Source organism: Trachinotus anak, unplaced genomic scaffold, assembly GCF_046630095.1.
Source record: "Trachinotus anak isolate AG129_WGS33_773 ecotype Australia unplaced genomic scaffold, CSIRO_AGI_Tana_v1 ptg000005l, whole genome shotgun sequence".
Lineage (NCBI taxonomy): Eukaryota > Metazoa > Chordata > Actinopteri > Carangiformes > Carangidae > Trachinotus > Trachinotus anak.
This window is the reverse complement of record NW_027273856.1, coordinates 23,681,558-23,706,211: the sequence shown is the minus strand read 5'-3', so window position 1 is coordinate 23,706,211 and position 24,654 is coordinate 23,681,558. Positions and strand designations below refer to the sequence as shown.

At 39.5% G+C, this 24,654-nt stretch overlaps 2 protein-coding genes across 16 annotated transcripts in view; one reads left to right on the top strand and one right to left on the bottom strand.

Annotated features, from left to right (window-relative positions):
* Positions 1 to 19,624, top strand: part of baalcb (BAALC binder of MAP3K1 and KLF4 b) — an 89,069-nt gene extending 69,445 nt beyond the window's left edge. For 8 of the 15 annotated variants that reach the window (XM_071479147.1, XM_071479145.1, XM_071479146.1 and 5 more), the window contains 5 exons: positions 15,088 to 15,493; positions 15,771 to 15,964; positions 16,732 to 16,953; positions 18,778 to 18,977; positions 19,460 to 19,624. In XM_071479147.1, the coding sequence (XP_071335248.1) occupies positions 16,773 to 16,953; positions 18,778 to 18,977; positions 19,460 to 19,624 (546 nt within the window). In that variant the 5' untranslated portion in view covers positions 15,088 to 15,493; positions 15,771 to 15,964; positions 16,732 to 16,772. Of the gene's footprint in view, positions 1 to 14,484; positions 14,989 to 15,087; positions 15,494 to 15,770; positions 15,965 to 16,731; positions 16,954 to 18,777; positions 18,978 to 19,459 lie in introns of those variants that run through there. The other 7 variants (XM_071479139.1, XM_071479138.1, XM_071479135.1 and 4 more) reach the window with 7 other exon arrangements.
* Positions 19,103 to 24,345, bottom strand: nme6 (NME/NM23 nucleoside diphosphate kinase 6). Its single transcript, XM_071479133.1, has 6 exons — positions 24,112 to 24,345; positions 23,778 to 23,873; positions 22,872 to 22,974; positions 22,485 to 22,524; positions 21,255 to 21,415; positions 19,103 to 20,792 (listed from the first exon to the last, which is right to left on the bottom strand). Exons 2-6 carry the CDS (start codon positions 23,868 to 23,870, stop codon positions 20,641 to 20,643), a joined length of 549 nt encoding a protein of 182 aa, XP_071335234.1. The 5' UTR covers positions 23,871 to 23,873; positions 24,112 to 24,345; the 3' UTR covers positions 19,103 to 20,640.
* Positions 24,346 to 24,654: the final 309 nt, after the last annotated feature.

Genomic DNA, 24,654 nt, shown 5'->3' with positions numbered 1-24,654 from the left:
GAAAGAGTCAAATGGGTAGAAAAGAACAAGGAGCAGTGAGAGGGCTGAAAACTACAGATCATGACACTAAACTGAGACTGAGACCATGTAAAGAATCTGCTTGTAAGTGTAAACAAATGCCACCAACTGACATTTGATTTGGTTAAAAGAAATGACAGCGATGCTCCTGGAAATTGAGTGAGAGAGGTTAAAGCAGGTAAAGTAAGCATTAATTAAAACATCAAATAATTGAATTATTTTCATGCACAGGCAGTTAATTACTCACTTCTTGAAAGCTAATAGTGCTCCCGTGTGCACTATTATTAGCTTGATGTTATTCTCGGTGTAAGGAAGGGGTTAAAGAGAAGATCATGAAATTAGCTCATAGCTGCTTTTAGAAGATGTTCACAGTGTTGTTCAGAGATTTGAGGGACTGTGTGTTTTCTGTGGCAAAACAACTCCCCCCAATCTCTAGTTTACTTCTAGTTTTGTGTCCTTTTCATCAGCCTTTTACCCCAGTTTTAAAAAGTTTAGCCTTTGACTGTGTTTACAGTATAACTCTAATGTCCTCTATCTGCCTGGGCTGGTTTCAGTCTTGAAAAACAGAGCAAGCTCAATCACAACACAGTATTTCAACATAATTATCACAACTCAAAGCTGCAAATCTTAATGAAAAATTCAAAAATCAATATTATCCTCATTCCAGTAATGAAACAGCAACAAAGAAACCACACTACTGTAGAGACAATGCCATTACCAGAGTATTTATTTGTGAAGGCTAACTGATTCCAAAACCACTTTGAAAACCAACACAGGAAACTGAAATGGGAAAATGGTCCAAACTGTGACCAATCACCACAAAAAATAATGTGCTCTATTATTTCAGAACTTTTCAGGACATTGCAGTTTCTGAAGTTATACGCAGACCTCAGGGAAAGCAGAGGAAAAGGGTGATGTCTGGACAAACTGCACAACCTATTTCTAAGTTTACCAGAGTCAAGGCAAACTTTAAAAAAAAAATCCTTTCTATTTTATTCATCTTATTTTTGTACTGCTGCTCTCTTACAATGGCCCTATACCTGCTAGTGTGAATCATGCATGTAGTGCACGTATGGTAACACTACAGTGCATCAAACTTTAAGCCACCATGTTGATATGAAAATGTTTCTGGTGCTGTGGCTGTACAATTGAAGCCAGCCTCAGTAGTAATATATTTTTGGTAGGAAGTACAGTCAGTTAATCGGCGCTGTCTCACTGGATAACTTCTATTTAATTCAATTTGTATTAAAGTTAACATTAACTAGATGAGACACTGTTGCCACCAAGTGGTCTGGAAAAATACTGTACAAGATTTGTCAAAACTGATAATGAAAAACAAATGTGGAGGAGATTAAATAGCAAAGCAGCTGAAATCTCTCTTGTAGACTAAATTTTATGGGTTTGGCGTGTTATTTTACATTTTGGAGGTCAGAGTATCAGAGTGTAAGGACGGTGGTTTCCCAGTGCATCAGATAAAGGTTCTAACCCAAGGCTTTAAAGGTAAACACAAGGTCAGTGTCATGGCAGAGAGAAGTAACTTTATGCTCAAGCAACAACAGAAAACAAAGCTCTTTCATCCTAGTTCAGCCACTATCAGGATAGTATAATTAAATTTTTAGCTCTCACTTGATGCACTCCTACCATCCGCTGGGACAGCAGAAACAAGTTGTGAACTCTGACATAACATACTGTTGTAAGTTGGTATGGCAAACTTATACATCCAACATTTACGAAGCAACCTGGTGAATGTAAGTCCGATATTTCCTCTCTTGTAGCTCTGTTTAGTTAGTTGCTAACTGAGTCTGTCTGCTGTTTGTTGCTGAGCAGGTAGTGTACAGAGGGGTTTTTTTTCACTGAAAACAGCTTCCTGCTGTGATTGAAAACATTTATAATTGATTAAATTTAGTTTCTAAAAAATTAAATTATAATTTGGTCTATAAAACGTTAGAAAATAGTGAAAAACGTAATTGTACAGTTTCCCAGAGTCCAAGGTAACATCTTTAAATGTCTTGCTTCATCACACCAACAGACCAAGCCCAAAGATATCACATAAGACAAAAAAGCAGAATATCCTCAAATTCAACAAATATTCAACACATTCTGGCATTTTGATCTTGATTATAAAAATAGCTGATATTTTTTCTGTCAATCAACTAATTGATTCAGGTCTTAAAATGGTGTATTATTCATGCTCAGGAAGCTGCATTGAGGCACACAGGTTTCTTCACAGGAGACAAACAGCATGAAGCCTTGAGCTGCCCGATGACCCCTCACTGAAGCGTTTCCATGGTTTTAGACGTGTGATGGACAGTTGAGTCTGGGGTGAGGTCTGAAGGTCGTCCTCACTGCTCCGTCCCTCTTGTGTTCCACGCTCACACTAATCACATCCTCAGCCTTGACAGATCGTCCATCTTTCTCATCCCATGCCGTACTCGCTCTTCCTCGTCCTCGTCTTCGTTACCCCTCAGAGAGGGCGAGAGGTTGTGACCTCAACAGACATATGGAAACTGCATCATGCATCTGTGGTAATTAGCTACTGAACCTGTGGCTCTGTTAAGGAACATGTAGCTTTAGGGATCATTTCATGCAGTGTTGAACAGACTCAAAACTCCTCAAACTGTAACACGTCATGTAGTCCCTGTGCAATTATATTATTTTTCCCCTATTATCATTGCTATTATTATATTGGCAGTGGATGTAGTCACTTATTAAAATTCTTCAACAAATTTGCTAAGGAAAGAATGTCCTTTTGTAAGATGTTCAAGGCTCATTGTGACCGACTGTGATTAATGCTGCAGATTGCAGTGCAAGCTGCCTCTCTAATCAGCACTAAAACACTGCTGGGCCACATTCAGCATCTGCTTTACTGACTCACTGAGTTAAAGCACTGTCTCTAATATCTCACCAAGATTGCAAGGTCCCTGCTTAACATGGCATCTTCAAATTACTGTTCTCATTGCACTCAGTGTGTCCTCACAGTGTTCCCTCATTTGCGACCCTCATTGTAATGCCTGAAGCGCAGTAAAATTTGTCAAGTCATGCCAAGCCTGAGAGACAGCTCAGTGAAGTGTGAGATATTACGTCACTGGCCTACCTATAGTGGAAGGTGAAGTGACATTCACAACGTGAACATTGCCTGCAGTTGCATCGACTCAACTTGGGTTTTTTTTGTTTTGCTTTGTTTTGATTTATTTATTAAATATTATTTTCATGAGTAATCCTTTTGTGTCTGCTGTTTCAAGGATACATCTCACAACTCTTAGAGAAGGCAAATATTTGCTCATCATTAATTTGCCAGAAATTTAATGGACACCATTGGCTACAGACACTGAGAATATTACAGATGTAGATTTTGATCGTAGCACATTGTTATGGTATGTTTTTTCCCCTAAAGTAAAATCACTGACCTGGAATGCATTTGTGCTTTTTGAAATAATTAGGAGGTGAGAAATGAAAAGAAATAGTAGAATTACTAGGATTGGAAGTTATCATTTTAGCCAACTCGCATCATGGCTCTGGGGATGGAAATCCTTGTGTCAATAGATCCACTGCTCTGCTGCTTTGCATGAAATCTGGTACTGATATTCATGGTTTCCAGATGATTAATCCTACTGCCTTTGGTGATCCCCCAACTGAAATGTTTCAGGTTTTGTCCACTATTTTAATTTATGTCCAATAATCTTTAGAATTCATGACATTCCCATCAACCTCTGCTGAACTTTGTGTTTAGTGTGAATTAGCGAATATTTGCATGCTAACACGCTTAATTAGGATGGTAAACCTGGTAATTATTGCACCTTAAATCAGCAAATTAGCACTATAGCTGTGTCCCAGTTCAGGGGCCGCATTCTTGAGAGGAAGCAGTCTTTGAAGGTGTGGCGGTCTTCCATAGCCATCGTAGACCACAAAGGCCAAACTGAAATGAGACCGTCTGGTTCACAAAGGATTTTCACAACGCCAACTGTGCCACCCTTACCGGTGCATTGGAATGCGCAGCCCCTGTCGCTGAGCAACCTCGATAACACACAACTTTTTTTCACAGAAACTTGAGGTTTTAAGGCCCTTGGTTTATAACAGTTTTGCCATTAGCTGTTCAACTGAGCTGAAATCCAATACTTGTTTTTTCCCCTGATTTTGTTGCTTTGTCCTCCACATCCATCTCTCCCCCCATTTCACCACACCAATGAAATAAATTAAAATTATTTTTTGGCCATTTTTGTGCCTTTAATTCACAGAAAAAGTGGAGACAGAGAAGATATTAAATAAATAAATATGCAGTAAAGGGTTCGGCTGATCGGAAGTTGAACCTGGGACCATCTGTTCGGGACTCAGCATGGCGTCTTGGTATGCACCCTAACCACTTGGCCATCAAATATGCTCAAGGATTTTATTAACTATTGATTAATTATTTACTCTAGTTGGGGTCGTGAATGTGGATGCACGCAGCATAGTGGAGACGTGCATTTAATGTTTTGAGACAGTTGCTCAAAAAGGAGAACATGCCCGGGAAAACTGGTAGACGGGTGGCAACTGTACCTCTGAAGGATGTGGCCATATTAGCATATTACTCATATTAGTATGCTAACATTAGCATTGAACTTAAGTTTGATGATCTCAGTTTGATATCTTTAAATTGATTGAGCTTGTAAATATGTGCACTGTTATCCTCAAAGAACAACTGATGCAGACACTGAAATGTACGATTAATTAAAGCTCAGTTCAAAAGCGATACATCTCCAACATAGTAATAATGTCATTATTTTCCTCCCGGAGTGCAGTTCATCACAGCTGACTAACTGTGTGTCAGCATCACGTCAATTATCATCATCACCTGTAATTAGGATCATCATTAAAATTAAGACTCAAGGCAGTGGTAGCTGGCATTGAACCGGAGTGTGAAACTTGATTTTGTCAGCAGGTGCAAACTGCTCTGTAGAGAGAGACATGAATCAGCAGTAGTGGCTGCCAGAGTGACTGACAAAGTCACTCAATAACACAGTGATAGCTGCTGAAGGTTGACACTTATGCCACATCACATAAATGTTGAGTGTGAACAGCCTTGGGGAGAGTGAGCTCAGCCAGAGGCCTGACAACACACTTTGGCATCAGAACTAGTTTTTAGTTCATTTAGAGGAAAGTGGTGCCCAGAATATGCAAGAATCTTTCATCGTTTTATAGTGTTTTCATACTTCCACACAAGAACATGCTGAAGGAGATTTTATTTTGCTAAGAAATTGTGGTGAAAGCCTTTTAAATCAGACACAGGTGCTTTTGAAATTTAAAATGTAGCCCTAAGAGGAAGTGATACATACACTAATACACACATTTATATTCATTTATGTTCCTAAAGAAAATCGTGCAGGTACCATCTGTCTTCAGCAAATAGTTTGCGCAGCAGCAATATCCCAGTTCATTAAAAATACACACTTTCTGCACCCAGCAACACACAGAGAAGTGTCACTTTTTCATGCCTTTGCGGTTCACTTCCGCAGTGGTGATATACCATAGCATCAGACATAAGAACAGCAGACCCGTTCATCTGCCTGCTCTTTAAATCATTTTTGACAGTTTCATGATTAGAGGGGGCATCAGCTCAGGCTCATACTGTCATGACAAACGTGTCTACAGCCTCCTTCCTTCACTCCTTACCTCACTTACTTTCCTTTTTCTCCTTTCAGTTTTTGTGCACCCAATAAGAACAATTGAAAAAAAAATGAGTTTGCTAAATTTCATTTGTTATTTTTACAACAGAAATGAGAGATGGTAATAGTGATTTGGTTTCATTTTCAGAGAATTTGGTTCACTTGTAGACCTTCCCTTTCCTGTCGTTTTGAGTTGTGGGAAGCATACATCAGGCTATAAGCTGTGGATGTTCCCTGTTCCCATTACAGTGAATCAGCAGTGTATGAAACAATCCCATCTGCTGCAGCGCCTGCCCATTTTTATTGTTCTACACACTTCTGCCCCTGTAATGTGGATCCATTTTGGTATGTATTGATTCTGTATGAGATGGAGAACTGCTGGTTGGCACTCGCATCTCAGGAGGGAAAGCAGAAAGTGTTTTAGGACTGAGTTTAAGTGGAGCTCTTACTCAAAAATCGCACTGATTAAAACTATTATCTAAAAATGAGAAGATATTGCCAGCACAGAGATAAAAAAAACAAAACAATAATGCCCTGAGATGACTTGACACAAGTGTTGTGGGATGGTCCCCTGGCTCAGCCACAAATCAGCACTGTAACCTGGCAACACCACTCATAGTTTAATTAGACTGACTACCTGGTAATCTCCTTCAGCACGCTCACGTCATGTTGTTGATTCTGAATAATGTCACGGAAATATATTTTTATGTATACTCAGTCAGTGGCATACTGAAGTATGGAGTTTAACCCAGCTGCTACTTAAATACTAAGTTTTTTTAGTTTAATTCACAAAAAAAAAAAAAAAAACAATATCTGCGACATGTACATCAATGAAAAATGAACCATTTAAAAAAATATTAATGGTAATTATATTCAACAGTCACTCCACTTGATGAAATATTTTTGTAGAACCAATGTCGTATGTTTTTGAATGATTATATCTCTAATGCACATCTTAAACAAATGAATTCAAATTAAATTCACTCATGCTGTTCGAGGATCATTTTATGTCTTTCTGATAAAAGTAGCAAAAATGAATCTACATTTGCTCTTTGATTGATCCTATTGACTTTATAGATGTGCCACTGCTCTCCTGAGAGAAAATGATCATTCCTCAAAGAGTGCAGAGCGACTAATTACCCAAATTATCTCATTGGCTCATTAGCTTCTGATGGCAGTTTACTCTGGCTGAAGCACTTTTCAACCAATGTGGAAATTATACTGTCAAGATGTCACTCGTGCTGTGAAAAAAACTGTGCAACTGAGCAGACTGAGAAAATTCAATAAAAACTCATTTAGCGTAAACAGTATATGTGTATTGATCAGCATTTGTTTCACATCGTGTCTACACTGTGCGTCCACTAAAGGCAAGTGTTTCGCTTTATATTATTCACATTAAAAGTAAAACGAATAGGCTGTGTAGAGTTAATTTATTGTGTGCAGTTGATGGTGGACATTCATTTGATGAATCTATTAGATACATACAATACAAACTAACTGACCATGTTTTTTTTAAAAACACTGCATGGATTATATGACAGTCCATGTTAACGAATCATAAAGCTGATGAATGTGGAGGAAGTTGTTTACTTCGCTGTCCATCACCGTTAATGATGATCTCGGACAAGCTGTTCAGACCTTCACCTACACATTCATGCCTGTGCATTTGTTTAACGGCTGGACTTAAAGAGGCCTTGAGTGGTGATGGCTTGCCACATCTATTGACAGCGTTACATCAAAGCAGTAAACCAAGACGTTAAGACTATTTCATCTGCATTTGCAGTGAAGTTCACTGAGTGCCCTCCACCAGCTTCCCTGCAGCTGCACATTCAGGCCAAACAGTCAACAACATACAGAACCTGACAGACATTTATAGCAGAAATTCTTGGTACTCAAAAAAATAAACCCTATGATTTTGTTGACCCATTGCCCTTTTTTCTATTCCCACCCTCAGGCTCACATTTCCACTTACACGGATCTGAAAAGTGAAATGACATTTACTGAACAATTTCATGTTCCCCAAAGGACTAGTTTCTCATTCAGCCATTACATGAGTTTTACTGCCACTCATGGGCTAATTAAATTATTAACTTTGAGCACATATAACTAACAGCAAGACCGTACCTATTGATTCTTGAGTTCCCCTGGCCTTTCAGACAGATATTGCATAATATAACAGGGTGATTACCATGACATTTGTTGAGCCTATTATTGCTCCCTAGAGGAAGAGTCCCTTTAATTTAGGTGGTTTTGTCCATCGTTCTGTGTCATTCTGAGATAAGCCTTGAGACAGTCATTATATTTTAGCCCCTAAAATCAGTATGCCTTTAACACAGCACTAACTCGGCACACAGAGTAACACCTCTCAGAAGTTGAATTTGGTCAATCTGAGCTTGCCCTCTTGAATTAGAAATGCAGGAAAACTGACCAAGCTTTTATTTAATATATAAAATGTTCTTGTAAAACGTGAAGTATTTCTAAAAATGAATGAAAAAAAATGTTTATGCATCAACACCTCAGAGACTCACTCAAGAATTTCAGTGCAGTGTTTTCCTTCAGTTAACAGCAGTGTAAAAGAAAACCAGTACATTGATGGTTCAAGTGAGTGACATGTAGAGTCACATCCTCACTTGACAAAATAACATGTTATGATGTATTTTTCAGTGTAAGTGCTTATTTATGCACTTACGGAGGAGCAGGTCAGACATGTCAGGGAGGCGGAAAAACCTTAACGGTGAAATACATGTTGCCGCCTTCAGACTACACCACAAATGGCAGAGCACTTATATCATCTCACTCCATGGTTGTTGATATCCAGCCAAGAGAAATGTCATCATCCAACCAGGTAATTTGGACATAGATATGCAGCGCATTAAGAAAGTATTCAGACCCCTTCACATTTATTACATTTTGTTGTGTTGCAGCCTTATACTAAAATCTTTTTAATAAATTTTCCCTCATTAGTCTACACTCACTACCCCATAACGACAAAGTGAAGTATCACATTGACACAAGTATTCAGATCCTTTCTCAGTACTTACTTGACGCAACTTTGGCGGCTATTGCGGCCTCAAGTCTTCTTGGGTATGATGCAACAGGCTTTGCACACAGGGATTTTGGGATTTTCTGCCATTCTTCTCTGCAGATTCTCACAAGCTCTGTCAGGTTGGATGGGGACTGTCAGTGAACAGCCGCACTTTGCTCTGTTCAGCTTTCCCTCAACCCTGATCAGTCTCCCTGTCCCTGCTGCTGAAACACACCCCCACAGCATGATACTGCCACCATCATGCATCTGGTTTCCTGTATACATGATGCTTAGAATTGGGGCCAAAGAGTTTAATCTTGGTTTCATCAGTTCAGAGAATCTTGTTTCTCACAGTCTGAGAGTCCTTTAGCTGCTTTTTTTGCAGACTCCAAGCAGCTTTCATGTGCGTTTTACTGAGGAGAGGGTTCTGTCTGGAAGGGTCTGAATGAGGGGTCGATGTAATATTTCACTTTTTCCTTTTTAATACATTTGCAAAAATTAGAAATTGTTTGACTTTGTCATTATGTGACATTACGTGTAGATTGATGAGGGGAAAAATGAATTTAAATGATATTAGCGTAAGGCTGCAACATAACAAATGTGAAAAAGTAAAGGGGTTTGAACTCTTTCTGAATGTATTATTTACTTTGGTAACATTTTAACTGTGAAATGTGCAACATTACAACCCAATCAACATTTCTCAATGACAAAATCTCACACTCAGATGTACTGAGGACCTGTGCTTTGTTATATCTTTCATATAATGAGGCCATTGGTTTAATAGGCACAGTGGTGTATTTGATCACTTACATATGACATTTGAGAAAGAGTCATTTTGTAATCTATCAGTATTCAGATCAGTTACCCAGGCGTCTGTCCAATTATTGCAAGAAATTTAAAAATATGGACAGATTTCTCAACCACAGCAATGCTTAAGTCTGGGTGAGGGAGGTGCTAGTGCTTAGCTGCTTGAATGATACAAAATGTTTATCTATGGCAAATTTCTCAGAATTTCCAGTTTTTATCAAATCACTGGACATGACGGAAACAAGTCATCCAGTTCCACATCAACATAACTTTTCAGGAGTTTAATCCAGAAAGTTGCTGGACAGACTCTTTCTGTCTCTTTTTCACTTTGTGGGTCAGTTACAGTATGTGTCAATACTACATCGAGTACTAGCAGCTACTACTTCAACAGTGGCTCTTGTTAGGAGCAGCAGCTCATAGGATAAGCAATACGAGGAAGGTAAATTATTACAGTTTACATTATGAAATGATTTCATAGTAGAACATCCGTTGGCTTATGTGACACCAATGTTAGACTTTTGAAGTCTCCAGTCCAACATCTCCAACATCCAGCATGACTCTTTATGTTAGCTCGTAGCCTAATGTTTATGTGAGCACCACCGGAGTTTCCCAAGATAATTTCCCTAAAAATGTCCCAAGAAATTCCATGAATACTAATGTTCCACTCTCTCGCTTCATAAGCTCCCGCTAATGCCCTTTCTGGAATATTCTTTGCCTTTGATAGGATTAGAGTATGTGTTTAGCTGGATAAAATGAATGAAGCACATAAAGTGCAAAGGCTGCATTTATAGGCCAGCCTTCACCAGAATTTAAGGAAGAAGGCAGAAATATCAATTGAGGCCAGAGGAGTGGCTAAAGATCGATTTTTGCACTTCCACTGATACCGTAAATGACAGTAAGGGAAATTACATAAATCAGTCACGGAGAATAACTTTGTTATATTAGCAATATTAATAATTTTTAGGTCAAACATGACTTTTAGTGCTGTACCAGTTTTGACACAGACTTGGCTCTTGAAGTCGTTTTTTTTTTTTTTTCTTTTTACAGCCTCCTTTATGTAATTAAATGAAATAAAAGGCTGTTTCATCAAGATGTGATGAAATATATTAATTTATATATTCTGAAATTAAGAGGAAACAGGAATGAAGGTTTATGTACTTAATGATGCTATGCTATGCAGTTTTTCTTCCAGCTTTCATTAGGGATGAGTAATAGAAATATATAACTGCAATCAGGTTTGTTAATAATTTCTATGAATTTGAATATGAGCTGTAGCATCAAAGCTCTTTCAAAGTGGTTATTAAAGTGGACTATCTGCAAATAAAAAAGAAAACGGGTGTAAAAACTAAAAATCTTTATGTTCACTAAATGACTGCACATTTCCGAACAGCTCTTCTTGTTCCCCATGATAAATAAACTTAAGAGCATTAAACCAACGCTACTTCATTACCGCTTTCACCTTATCTTAGCCCCGCTCGCTTATTTTGGGCAGTAGTTGTGCCTCTCCCCTGGAACACTTTGCTCTAATGAAAAGGTGTCGTGTTAGCTCAGACCATGATGGATCGAGAGAACACAACCTCTGGAGAGATTTCTGGCACAGCTCCGCATGAGAGAGGGAGATTGTCACTGCCAGTCTGAGGAGCAGGGGCGCGTTTCTGCCAGAAAAAGGCCCAGAGATGTGATTGATGCCACTGAACCACAACCTCCAGGCAAAGCTCAATCTGGATAAGCTGCTCGTTGTACCACTGGCAGCTCCAATATCAACAATTTGCTGATGGAATCGGAGCAAGTGGAAATGATAATATCTCAGTGTCATTTACAGAGCGTTTTAGTGTTTCTGAGATGCAGGACTGTCTACAAATATTCACCTGTTTAATTTTTTTTTTTTTTTTGTAGTTTGTGCTGTTATATGAATTATATGAACATGAATGACTGAATTTTTGATAATTGGGACAAAGTTGGGACAGATTTCCGGACAAATTTAGTGACTTAACCTTCAAATTTAGCTTCATCGTATGCAATAAGCTTTACAGCTTGACAGATAAGAAACAGATAGCAAAACCATTGATCCTTTGTGACATCTTTCCCCTTTTCAAGCTCAAATTATACTAATTAGTTTTCCAGCGCTGTGACTCACTGGCTGTCACACTGAAATCCCAGTGAAAGTTTGGATTTGGCTGCTTTGCTGCTGCACATTCTGCTTCATTCACTCCCCCTCCTGACAGAATTTGCCAGAAAAGAGTTTTTTTTCCCTCCCGCAAAACTTTGCAAATCACTGGAGAGTGCGTTTATCCGCTATCATACTTGACCAGCTGTTAAAAATGAAGCAGCAGGGGATGAGTGCAGAGGCCAACTGGAGCACTCAGTTTGGTTTAACACACACACACACACACACACACACACACACACACACACACACACACACACAGAGTCAATAAATTAAAGGGGAATGTGAAAACATCTCATCTTGTCTCATATATCAAATGCTTTTTGACATGCCACAGAAGGAAAAGCACAGGTGTAAATAAAATTAATGATGGCTGAAAGCTGCTTAGCTGCTGGAACACACACAATACAACAGAGCTGTTGTTAATGTCATCAGTAACATCTGCACTTTTGCTACTATAACAAATCGAAATGTCTGTTGTGTAAAAGACCTGTTCAGATGGAAAACTACCTGCTGACTAAATTAGCTTCTGATTCTGAAGCCCCATGCTTCAATCTCAGGACTTACATAAATTAGGTCATGGGACTATACTTGGAGTTAACCACTGAGACATTCAACTTTCATGGGGAATTGACCTCATAAAATTACAGACCTATAAAAAAAAGCTACAGGGGTCACTAACATTGTCCGTCTACTGTTTGGTGCTTCTCAAGTAGCATATAGTTGGTTTATTAGAGCAGTGGCCTGCTGCTGCTGGAAACAACACTGGTGAGAGAGGCGAGAGTGAATCAGCACACGAAGGCTGAAAGACCAAAACAATGAGCTCAAAGACGTTAAAACACTTCACACAGCTGAGGTGAACTGCAGGGCTGGGTGATAATTCTCTGTGGATTGGTCACTACTGGTTCATTTCATCCATTGTTGATATAAAAATAATGAGTGGTGCAGCTTTAAATCTTAAAACTAAAACTTGGTATGATGCTGTAACTTACACACAGCTATGTGAAAACACAGCTCTGAATGTAAAAATGTTTGAAAATCAAAAATCATTGAATCATTCATAGACATACAAGATTTGTATCAACTCACAGTTTGCACATGTAGACTTATGACTTGACTTGGACTTGGACTGAAGAGGACCCCTCTGCTAAGTGCATCACGGGCTGGCTCACATCGAGAGGACGGCTGTTGCGTGCAATAACCCTGATGTACATTTTCTATTTAATTCAGCAGCATGCATCCTTGTTTGCAACTGAAACCACTGAGAGCTCGCCCATGACAGTGTATTGTTTGGCAGCGCGCCACATTAATTGCCAGGTTAATGGGAAGACAGGCCTATTGACCAGTAGTCCAATAGGACAGAGGGGCAGGACATACAAATCAAAGCTGCCCAGCCTCATATTGACCTGACTGTCCACAGGATGCTAGATTCATTACCTGGGTGAAGGGGGGTGGAGGCGAGGACTGAGCGCAGGAAGTCACAGGGATTTGATTTCAGCTCAGATCCTGTCAGGCCTGTGCAAAAACAATTGTTGAATATGTATTCAAATGACAATCAGCAGTGTAGTCATTTCTGGTAATTCCCCACAGTGAAGCAGAATTCACTGTCTACACAGATGAAACATGTGTTTTTCTACTTTTCAGCTCATGCATGTATATGTAAGGGGGTGGTTCATGGCCCAGAAATCATTGTGCTCTTCTGTCATCTTGTCACTGCCTTTCTCTCCATTACAGACCCTTCATTAGTGAAGAAAGCTGTAATGTAGTGGCCAGAGTTGACATACAGATAAAGGTCAAAGCATCATGAGATCTTCCCAAGAGTTGACAATTTCTAAGCCCTATTTTTCCCGTACCTGTGGCTTTAAGTGTTTTGTTCATCAAGTCAAGTCTTGACAATTTGAAAGACTTCATAAACAGTGGTTTATAGTGTGTGCACTTATTGGAGGTGGTCATCACTAATTTACCAGGGCATATACCGTATACTGTTGCACATTAAATCTTTCCCTCAGACTGCTGTATGACAGGAACAAGTGGTGAGCTTCCCCACTAGGGAATTGATCTTACACTTGAAGCTCCATTCATCGTCTGTTTTTTTTTTTTGTAATGTGGTTTATTGGCAGCTGATGCACCAGAAATAAATGGCCTTCATTTACACAAGCAGAGCTCCGGTATTTTTTCAAATGCAGTTGCTTGAGGTAAAGCAAGAAGAAGGAAAGATGCTGTTTATTGTTCCTTCATTGTGGAAATCAAAAATTCAGCCTGACTGCAGAAGAGAACTGTGATGAATGTGCACTTTGCTGCCAGGTTTCACAGGCAATCAGTGAAAAGCATTTTTAGGAAAGAAACAACTCAGTGGTAAAATGAATATTACCACAGTGGTGGAAGAGGAACTCAATTCTGCTCCTGCATCTCGCATCTCACACATAACAGAGCTGGGGAAATCATTCACTGTTAATGAACAACTTTCAGTGGATTACATGGCCAAAATCCTAATGTCTAAATGAATGATTTCAAACAAATCATTAATTTAAAAACTAAATGAGCAACTAATGATTTTTTTTTACACTTTTGAATAATCTTTCACATCTGATACAAGAGAATGAAACACAGTTAATTGCATTTAATGTAGATTTTATTATTTAATGTACATTTTCCATATGGATAAACCGGATGGTTAAATTGAATGTAAGTGAGCAGATGCTTTGAATTCTTTTCATTTACTGGAATCGAGCAACTTCTTGACTTGTGATAGTCTGCAGTAGCTGTTGATTTTTTTTATATATATAGGTTATACCAACCAACCAACCAACATCTATTTACATATTTATAACCTAAACCCTACTTATGAAGAATATGGGAGCCACTGTGTCATTTATCAGGCCTACAGGGCGGGCTGTGACTGTCCTCTTGTGGCCATAACAGTGAACATGTTGGTGTTTCAGGGGCATTGGAGACCTGTTGGGCCACAAAGTTACCACTGCTGTGCTACCATAGGCCTGTACATAGGGCTGAAGTCCTTTTGAACATGACAGTGAAGTCATTTTTCAAAGTCACCTCAGACAGGAGCTCAGCCACAAGCTGGAAATATGAAGCTAATATTATTCTTGGGAAAATGTTTTCAGTACTTTTTGTGTATTTTTTGGTTAATTGTGCATCTGAAATGTTTTTGCATACTTAATAGTGTTTAGATAGCTGTGCATTATTGGGCAACTCATTAAAGAGACTGCAGTTTCCTCAATGCACATATCCAGCACAAACCCATGTGTCGACGGCAGTGAGCACAGGGTGACCAGCAGGTGAAATTTCAAATTTACCTGGCAACAGCTGAGGTAATCTCATTTTACTTTAATTTAGAGGCGCGGACACCTCCTCATCTTCACGACAAGAGGAATGACTTAACATTTACTTTGTCCCTTGTTTTTGGGGAGGATGAGGATGAGTTAAGCAGCGGGCTGTGCGGGCTGTGCGGTCTGGACCCGAGCGGAGCGCAGCGGAGTCAGTCCTGACGGCATGTTGCGGGTCTGTGAGGCGGAGGACACGGAGCAGAGGAGCGGCGCCGTCATCAGTAAGCCCGTACCGTCCTCTGTGTCTGTGCCGCTCATTTCTCTGCATTATCTGCATTAAACAGCGTCGTTGTTGTGTCCAACATCCTCCACCCCCAGCCCCCTCCTTTTCTGTTTTTATTTATTCAGCGTTGCCAGTGGTTATTTCTTCTCAGGGCCTGCAGTGATGGCAGTGGTGCCAGAGACGCCGCTCTTCCTCTATGCGCTGTAGTGCCTGAGCGCTGCTGTTCCTTCAGTTCTCCGGGGAAAGACAATTACATAGGTGAACCAGGTGATGTGACGGTCTGTAGGAGGCCTGGTTGTGTATTCAGTAATGTTCAGACCTTCCCCAGCGTCTAATTTAAGGAGACCCCGGCGAAACTAGCCCGCGCTGAGCAGTGATTAAAGGGTGGTTAGGCTGTAACCATGATGAGTTTACAAGATGCATTGATTTTCAGCGCTGTCCAATGGGGCTCTAGAAGCGACTTGAGGAAATGTCAATGAAAAGACACAATAAGCTGCTTTTTCTTCACCTCTACAGTCTCTCCCCCTCTCTTCTTTTCCTACAGGTGACGACATGTTTTGATGATCAGCAGGCTCCCGTGTAAAACGGTCTCCTTGACCTGCTCGACAATCAGAAGATGCTGCCTCCAAATGCTCAGGAAGAAGTGTAAATGTGACTGTGGGGGACCACTCAACCTTCTTTGACTGATCATCGATCATATGAGGGCACTGGGTTTGTCCCACAGCTGTGTGCTGTGCTGTAAGTACTGTCAGTGTCCTGTGAGTGAATATCTGCTCCAAATTTAATCAGTTTATAGTATTTATTTTAGCCAGGGCTGAAAGTAAATCTTATTGTCATCATCAGATTTGTCACATTAGTCCATAAAATGTCAGAAAATAATTAAAATAAAATTCCCAAAGCCCAAGGTGAGGTCTTCCAATTGCTTGTTTTTTTTTCCAACCTACAGCTCAAACAACATTATCACATAAGACACATACGAGAAACAGCAAATCCTCTCATCTGCAGGTCAGAGAAAAAGATAATATTTGGCATTTTTGCTTGAGAAATGACTTGAACTATTAGGTTGATGATTAGGTTTTCTTCAATCCATTATTTGTCATTGTTTTAGCACAAATTTAATTGTGTGTGAAAAAATGTAAGCATCATGAGATCTTGATGATTATATTAATGACTATTTTAGCTTATTGGTTTTATTTTATTTATTTATTTATTTTTATCATTTTGTTTTTATGTTAACTCGGCACATTTGTAAAAGATGGCTCCCGTTCCACAGTGTCTTTTTTTCCAGTTAAAATAAAGGTTATATATATGTAATATTGATTTAATTTAGCAGTGTATGTCATTTGAAGATAAAAGGGAATTGCCTCTGCATAATTATATAACTGTGCTCTTTCTTTCAGGAGGAGAGAAACTGGTTAGATACACGTTCAGTTCACTCAGTCAGTGTCACAGCTTGAACTGATTAAACTGAAATCCAGTGTAAATCTGTTTTTTCTGTTCTGAAGAAAAGTCCAGCTGGGAAGTGAAGGAGCCCTGAGGCAGCGCTATGGGCTGTGGGGGGAGCAGGACTGACGCTCTGGAGCCTCGCTACCTGGAGAGCTGGACTAAAGAGACTGAGTCGACATGGTTGACCAGCACAGACACTGACATCCCTCTGTCGTCCATCCAGAGCATCCCCTCCGAGAACTCTGAGGCTGGCTTCACTTCGGAGAAGACAATCAGCCCTGGTAAGAAGAGGAATGAATTATGGCTGAGTGGATGGGTGAATGAATACTTAACTGATCTGCTAACAGGAACAGGCATTCATTGAACTGCACAACAGATGAATAATACATTTATGGTTGTGTAAATTGGTACTTAATTAGATTTGCACTGCAGAATACAGTGTATTTGCGTTTACAATCTTATTTTTTTCCTGTTTTAAATGTCTGTCATATTTTGGCTCTCCTCTCTCATCCTTAATTGTGTCTTTTATTGTTAAATACATATAGTAAAAGTGTGCTGTATTTTCACCGATAGGTTTTTGCAAGTGTTTTGATCAGTGGGGCTGTTTTAAGATTGGCTGTTATTCACACCGGGAGAGGAGAGTTCAGGCTCGGAGTCATATTGGATGAACAGCGAGTGGCCTTTGCTTCACACTGAACATCAAAGTGAAGGGTGGGACCTGTACAGTCAGTGTTAGTCTACCTCTGTTTCCCTGCAGGAAAAATCCTGTAGCTGTAACAGTTTCCCATTTCACATTAAACACCTCCAGAGGTTGTACATGGGCCATAAAAAAAAAAAAAAAAAAAAAAAAAAGAAATCTTCATGCAGAAGGAAAATTGAAATGAAGATGAAAAAACGGTTGCAGTAACCCACGTGCTCTATTAAAGACTGAGCATGACATAAGGATGTGTGACAGATAAAACATCTTCTCTGCAAACCGTTGTTCTTCTCATGCAGTTAGTCACTCGTGCCTCTGCATACGGCTCAGAAACAGATGGATCTGACTACGACCCTTTTGTTGCGTGTTGATTTGTCTTTTCTGCTGAACTGTGGGTGCGTTTTCTTTGAAGCCATCACAAGATGAATCAGTAAATGGGCATAATAGGTTACATCAAAAGCCAGTGTGCTCAAACAGGACTTGTCTCTCATGGCAACAGATACAGCTGTGAGTGAATGCAAGCAGAGGAGCCTTGATGTAATTGTGAAGACTCATTCAGTTTAGCACCCTCTGAGGAGATGAAACAGATCCAGAGTTGGCCAAAATTAATCAGCAATTGCTAACCACAAAGATTATATCCAATAGTGGCGCCATAATGTGGTAACCTACGGCAACGTTTTTTAACATTTGGATGCAGAATTTAAGAGTCTTTGTGATGTGGAGATACATTCACATTGTGTTCCACATCTGTGAAATGCCAACACCCAGTGCACTTAACCCACGCTTGATGTGCACATCCAATAACATTTTCAGACTGTTTTCCATAATCGGTCACAAATGAGTTCAGTGGCGGCAGTAATACTCAATAAGCTGTCGGTATGCCCTGACTTGTGACTAATGAAAGAAAAATACTCAAGGAAACCATCGTAATGAACAAAAGCTCAGTAAACATGCCGCAGCCGCCAAAGCTCAAAGACTGCATTGCTAATTTATAACGAACAATTATGCCGTCCCAGAAGTTGTAAGAGAAAGCATTTGTTTTGAGGTCAGCCCCTGATGTTCTAGAGATCAACTAACAATCAGTCAGCTTTTATTATTGAATGTATTACTACTAATTCCAGGGTTTAGATGTAATGAATAATCTCTGATGTAGTTCTCTCATTTTCGTTACCATTATTGTTATTATGCCTCCTCTCATCTGCTTCTTTCATCCATCTCCTCCATAATAATTCATCTTTTTCCAAGATTCTTATTTATTGTTTTTGGCCTCCTGTATGTTTGTTTTTCTGATATTCAATTTTGCTTCACTTTTGACTGACCGGGGTTAATTAGACTGCTGTCTGGATATCACGGCTGTATGCCTCCACCAACCAGCCAAGTTGCAGGAAAGATTATGTTTTTGTTTCAGATCCTGATTTCTTTGAGGATGGCCTCCCTCCTCCCGCTCAGGCGTACCTGAAGGTCTGCTCAGCCGTGTCTGAAGCCAGTCTCAATGATGTGAAACCCAGCAGTCCTCCTGCAATTCTGGCCTCTCCGCCCAAAGAGGAGGCGTTGCCTCCGTCTGGCACCACAGTGCAGCGCCGAAGTGTTCTACACACTGAAGAGATTGTAAGTCTTTCCCTGATGTTTTTAAATGCTGCGAGTCCATTTAGATCTTTCCTGTTGTTTTCTGTTATATTCATTCACTGAGTAAAAACACAGGAACAGAAAAGTAAGCTGCAACTATTTTGATAATCCAATAATTGTTTTATTAATTTTTTAAGCGTAAGTTTAAACATTTTCTTTCCCAGCTTCTTCTCTCCAGTGAGAATTTATTCCATTTTCACAAACAAACTGAATATCTGGGTTTTGGTCAGTTGGCTGGACAAAACAAGTATCTGAAAACATCAACGGGGCATGTGAGAAATTGTAACGTGCATTTTCCATCATTATTTTTTTATTTTTTTACATTTTACAGACAAAGTAATTAAAAAAAAATAATGCATAGCTCAAATGCCTCCTTTTCATGTCACAATCTGCAATCCAAACAAACACTAGTGCTAATATCACATATTTACCACGTCACATTTGTCATTCTTCACCATTAACAGACAAAATGGCAGGACAATCGCATGTCGACCAAGCAGGTGACCATAACAGTGACACAGAGCATCCATCAGGTGGACAAGAATGGGAAGGTGAAGAAGTCGCTCACAACCTACGAGGTTATGAAACCCGTGGAAACTCTAAAACAAGTGTCCACACAAAACACTTGAGAGCAGGGGAGACTGGAAGAAGCCAAAGAAAAATGATGACTGTGAAATAAATGAACTGAATAGTTTTTTGTGGAGAACACTAAGTGGGACTTGACGCTGATGGCGCACAAGAAGGATGTGTGACTCTGAACACTAAAATTTAGACTGTCATATTGAAAACTTGGCTCACTTTCTCATTTTTGACTGGGCTGTATTATATTGAATTCTCTAAGATGTATTTACATAGTGCCTGTTTCAACAATGTTTCACTGTACTTTGACACGATGAAGACACTCATGTAAAACTGTAGTTTGGTACGAGAGAATACAAAACATACATAACAGTATCAGACCATAACTAAATAAAGAATTCATACTAGATCACAGCCTGTTTTTATATCAGCATTTGGCACAATCAAATTTCTTAAGTGAACTAGAGTCTTAATTTTAAGATGCTTTTGATGATAAATCTATGGGTAAAGGTGTTATTACAGTGTTCTTTAACATTACTGAATATTCACAAAGCATAAACATGTGATTGTTTTGTTATTTGACATTGATACACAACAGGTAGTAGCTGCTGTGCTACAATCTGAATGGCTCAGGAAACTGAAATTGATAACGACTGCACTGTTCACAGTGACGGAGTTTGTGATGACAATGTAAAAACTGTCTTACTGCATCGTGTTGTTTTGTACAATACAGTGTCTGATTTTCTTATCTGGTCATTTGTGTTTTCTATAATGACAATAAATTAAACAAAAACATACATGTGGCCCTTATTTTAAATTCCAACAAATGGCATGGAAGGAAAATCAGTTTTACTACCACAGACATGGGATGAACATATTGGCACTTTGATGAACTGAGATGAATGACAAACATGCACTTTCACAGTTTTACATAAAGCGTGTAGCATCAGCTCTGGCGGCCTGCTTTTTTCTATGAGCGATGGATAAACGATGGCAGAAACTTCACGCTTGTGTCTTTGACTTGAAAGTACGTTGTGGATCAGTGACTGCAGCAGCAGCTCTGGGGTCAGCTTTGCACTGAAAGCGTGTGGATCTGTTTTTGATGGTCAAATTGGATCTTTCCCGATCTGAACAATGGCTCTTCCTTGTCCATCCACTCGTCCACACAGAAGTCCGGGAAGAAGAAACTGATTTCTCTTTGTGCTGACTCAACAGAATCTGGAAAAATGATTTTTTTTAATGATAATTTTGAAATTATTAGTTATTGGAAGTACAGGGTTTGTAATGTCTTCTATGATAAGTCACACTGGACATACTGTTGAATAATTAGATCCTTAAGAACTTGCATTGCTCTAATTTCAGTCAACAGTCTCCTACTGAATAAAATGTAAAATGAATAACTGATTATTATTTTTGACTTCATGCAAATATTAAGACAGATTTTACAAGACACTATTGTACAAAATTTATTTAAATATTTTGCAATATAACTTGCCTAAGTGATAAAGTTAAAATGTGATATTTTTTGTGTTTCTGCCCTATAACAAATTTTATGCCAAAGTTGAACCCATGTCCATGTGATAATGCACAGGGTTCAAGAAATGTCACAAACCTTTTTTCTGTAAATGAAGCACTTAGGAGTCGTACATATTTAAATAGGTGACACTACGTGTTCCCTACCTGAGCCATGAGTTGTGTTTCGTGTGTCTGTGAGTCCAAACTGGGCCCTGATGGAGGTGGGGGAGGTGTATCTGGCTCTGAACACTTTGGTTGGTCCCATCAGTTCTCTCCAGTGAAGAATGGCATCCTCTCTGGCCAGAATATACGCACGCATTGGACCACTGTGGCAAAGAGTTCAACAGCAGTTAGAGTCGTCAATCATGACTAAATGTTACACAGTCACAGCTGTGTGTGGCTGTTACACACAGAGCTTTGAATGCTTTCTAGGCTTTAAGGGACCAGTGTGTATGATTTAGTGGCATCTAGCGGTGAGGCTACAGGTTGCAACCCTCTCTTTCCAAGGGTGTAGGAGAGGCTACAGTGAACTTAAGGGCGTGTAAAAACATGACAGGACTTCTCTAGGGCCAGTGTTTGGTTTGTCTCTTCTGGGCTATTGTAGAAATATGGTGATGCAACATGCCAAGCTCCATGAAAGAGAACTACTCCCTATGTAAATATGAAGGGCTCATTCTAAGCTCATGAAAATACAACAATTCTTAGGTTCAGGTGATTATACACCCATGAAAACATAACTGTGAATATTTTATTCCATTTCTGCTATTAGATCCCCCTAAATCCTACATGCTGTTCCTTTCGTACAAGTCCAACCTATTCACTCCAGAGGGAGCTTCTACATCAGTTTTATCAGTTTTAGAAAAACAATGCCAACTGGAGCGGACAATGCTGCAGACGCCTCTTATGTTTCCAATAACACTACCGGCACCCAGACAAAGGTTGCTGTGGCAACTACTGATTCACTGCTCTGATGAGACAAATATGACAACGTGATTACAAGCACCTTTTGCAGTCCAGTGGATGTTCGCTACATGTGGAGCTATTGTGAGCAGGCTACATAGCAATTTTCAGACAATTGGCCCAGGGGTGTTTGTGCTAAACTTGGCAGTCCGCTGATGATTGAAACTCCTGTTGTGAAGTTGCAGAAAATGATTTATTGGAGACTTGCTGAGCATGAAATAAGAGCACCATCAACTGAGGCGAGCGTTTTCTGTGCCGGCCCAATGGGTTATGTCATATGGAAATGTCCTTGTTATTCCATTTCAAATACATCAGACAGAAAATCACATTTATCCAAAGGCATAAAAGCAAGAATAGTTCGACACATGCAATGAACCACCAGTGTCAAGATTTAGGATTTGTACTTTTATCATGTCAGTGTGAAGTAAGGCTTACCTTGACATGAATTCAACAAGTCTTTGGTAGAAGAATCGCCCTAAGAAGCAAAAGAAGTGGGATCATGACAAGTTTTTTGTTCTAAATTACTTTAAAAATGTATTCTACTACTATAAATACTGTATTTCACTGCCTGACTTGGCCAGAAACACAATCATCATCAGAAATTACTTTCAGTGATCCTACAAAGAAGAGGCTGTTTTTCCCTCTTTGAGTGCGGCTGCTCAAGCAATACAGTGATGGATGAATCACTTGTTTTAACCTACACATATCTGCTAAAACAGGCTGCCGAATCATCGGTTTAGTCGGATGGAATCACTCTGGTAGAATCAAAGCAAAACATTGTTAATTTTAACACTAATGAACATAGATTAGTTGTATTCTCACCTGAATGCTCAGCGTAAAACCTCTCAGAGTCCTGTCTCCTCCACACGAGGTCTTGGCATCTAACAATGATAAAGCTGTTGTCAAGGATTCTCTGGTGAAGAGCCTGAGAAAAACAAAAAAAAATTGATCTTTTTGTGCTGTGATGATAGCGAGTGAATGACTGGATATTTAAATGTGTTTGGATCATAACTACAGGGCGCTGTGTGCCAAGTTCTTCCACAAAGCTAACTGGAAAAGGGGCATTTTGATATTATTATACCATCTGCTACACCTGCCAGAGGGATGAAACTTAACAGCCAGAATTCTGGTACAATGAATTTAACTTATTTTCAGCTGAATTAAATAAAGATGGGAGTAGAGCAGGCTGGGTGGCTTGAACAAAACAAGCCACTCCCCTGTATGAATGAAATATAAAGACACTTGGTTTAATCCACAGTCTAAATGTTATGGGATTTCTAAATAAAGCGCTTGTTAATATTCACTCTATATTTCAGTACCTGAAGTCAAAATATGAAACTGAGTTAAATGACATAAAATGCTTGCATTCAAAAAACTGGGGAATATGGATAATAATAACTAATAATGACTGTGAGTGGTCGTATATGTTTTGCTTATGTTGTGTCGATATCATGTAGAAAAGAGTTGTTGCAGAGTATTGGCAGGGTTGTTTAGTTTTGTTTATATTGAGAAGGATGTACCGAAATGTCACAAAAACTGAACTTTAATATTCACAAAGCGTTTCTCTGACAACACTTCTCACTCTGTAAGACTTAAGACGGCAGCAGCCCTTTGAAGTAGAGGGTGAAACTGCTGGTGTAGTGTACCTGAGTAAGTTTGGAGACTGCTGAAAAGTGCGAGGCAGTTACACAACAGTAACAAACAGTGAGCGAGGTGCCGTGAGCTGACCTCCAACATCAGTGGATGAGCCACAGCGTCGGGTTTGATGACCGCCAGGGTGAGCTGCAGCGCTTTGGACAGGCGACCAGCTGTCAGTAACATTGTCTACAGAAAGAACAGATCATCACTGTCAACAAGGGGCATGTATGGGTTTGTGCTAAAACTACATCGGTTTATGGATAAATAAAGTTAACGTAAGGCAGTGTAAACAACAGCAGGTTGTTTTTTTTTTTGTTTGTTTTTACCACCACGGCACTGCTGCTAACACACCTCCAAAACCTAAACCTTTCAAGCTCATGAATATTTACTACAAGTCAGTACTGAATTAGTTACAGATACCAACCTCTGCTGTGTCTGTGTTTTCCAAAATAATGGTCAGTTTGCGGGGGAAAGCGCAGCAACACACGCCGTCTCCATGTCGTAGCAAATACTAACTCTTTACTTTGCCATTAATGAACACTGACCCAAGTACAAGTCATTTTCAATTTCAACTACAACATTAATTTTAATTTAACGTCAGAATGCGATTATTAGCGGACAGACTCCTTACAGTCAGGACAGTCCGTCTCTAAATACTGTCCCCAGAAACTGAGCCAGCACATCAAGTTCCCACCAAGAGAGTGTCACCAAATAAAGGTAGTTGCGTATGACGGTGATATTATATAACTATTACCGAAGATAAATTAACTAAACATAAATTAATATTGCTTGATTGATGATTAAGTTCTGGTTGCCCCCTCACAGAAAGGCACAGGTCATGGAGCATTAGTGGGATTAAGTGCCTTGCAAAAGGGCACTGCGGCAGGGTGGATATATAATAACTCCCATATGACAATTTCAGTCCTACAGTGCAATAACCTGCCATTCTTTTTTGGCCATATCACTC

Bases quoted from the DNA above. Each gene is read 5' to 3' on its own strand.
- nme6 (XM_071479133.1), bottom strand. From the start codon at position 23,870: ATGTTACTGACAGCTGGTCGCCTGTCCAAAGCGCTGCAGCTCACCCTG. The intron at 22,975-23,777 runs GTCAGCTCACGG...TGTTTTTCTCAG, and splicing joins CTCATCCACTGATGTTGGAG to GCTCTTCACCAGAGAATCCT. The intron at 22,525-22,871 runs GTGAGAATACAA...TTTGCTTCTTAG, and splicing joins GTTTTACGCTGAGCATTCAG to GGCGATTCTTCTACCAAAGA.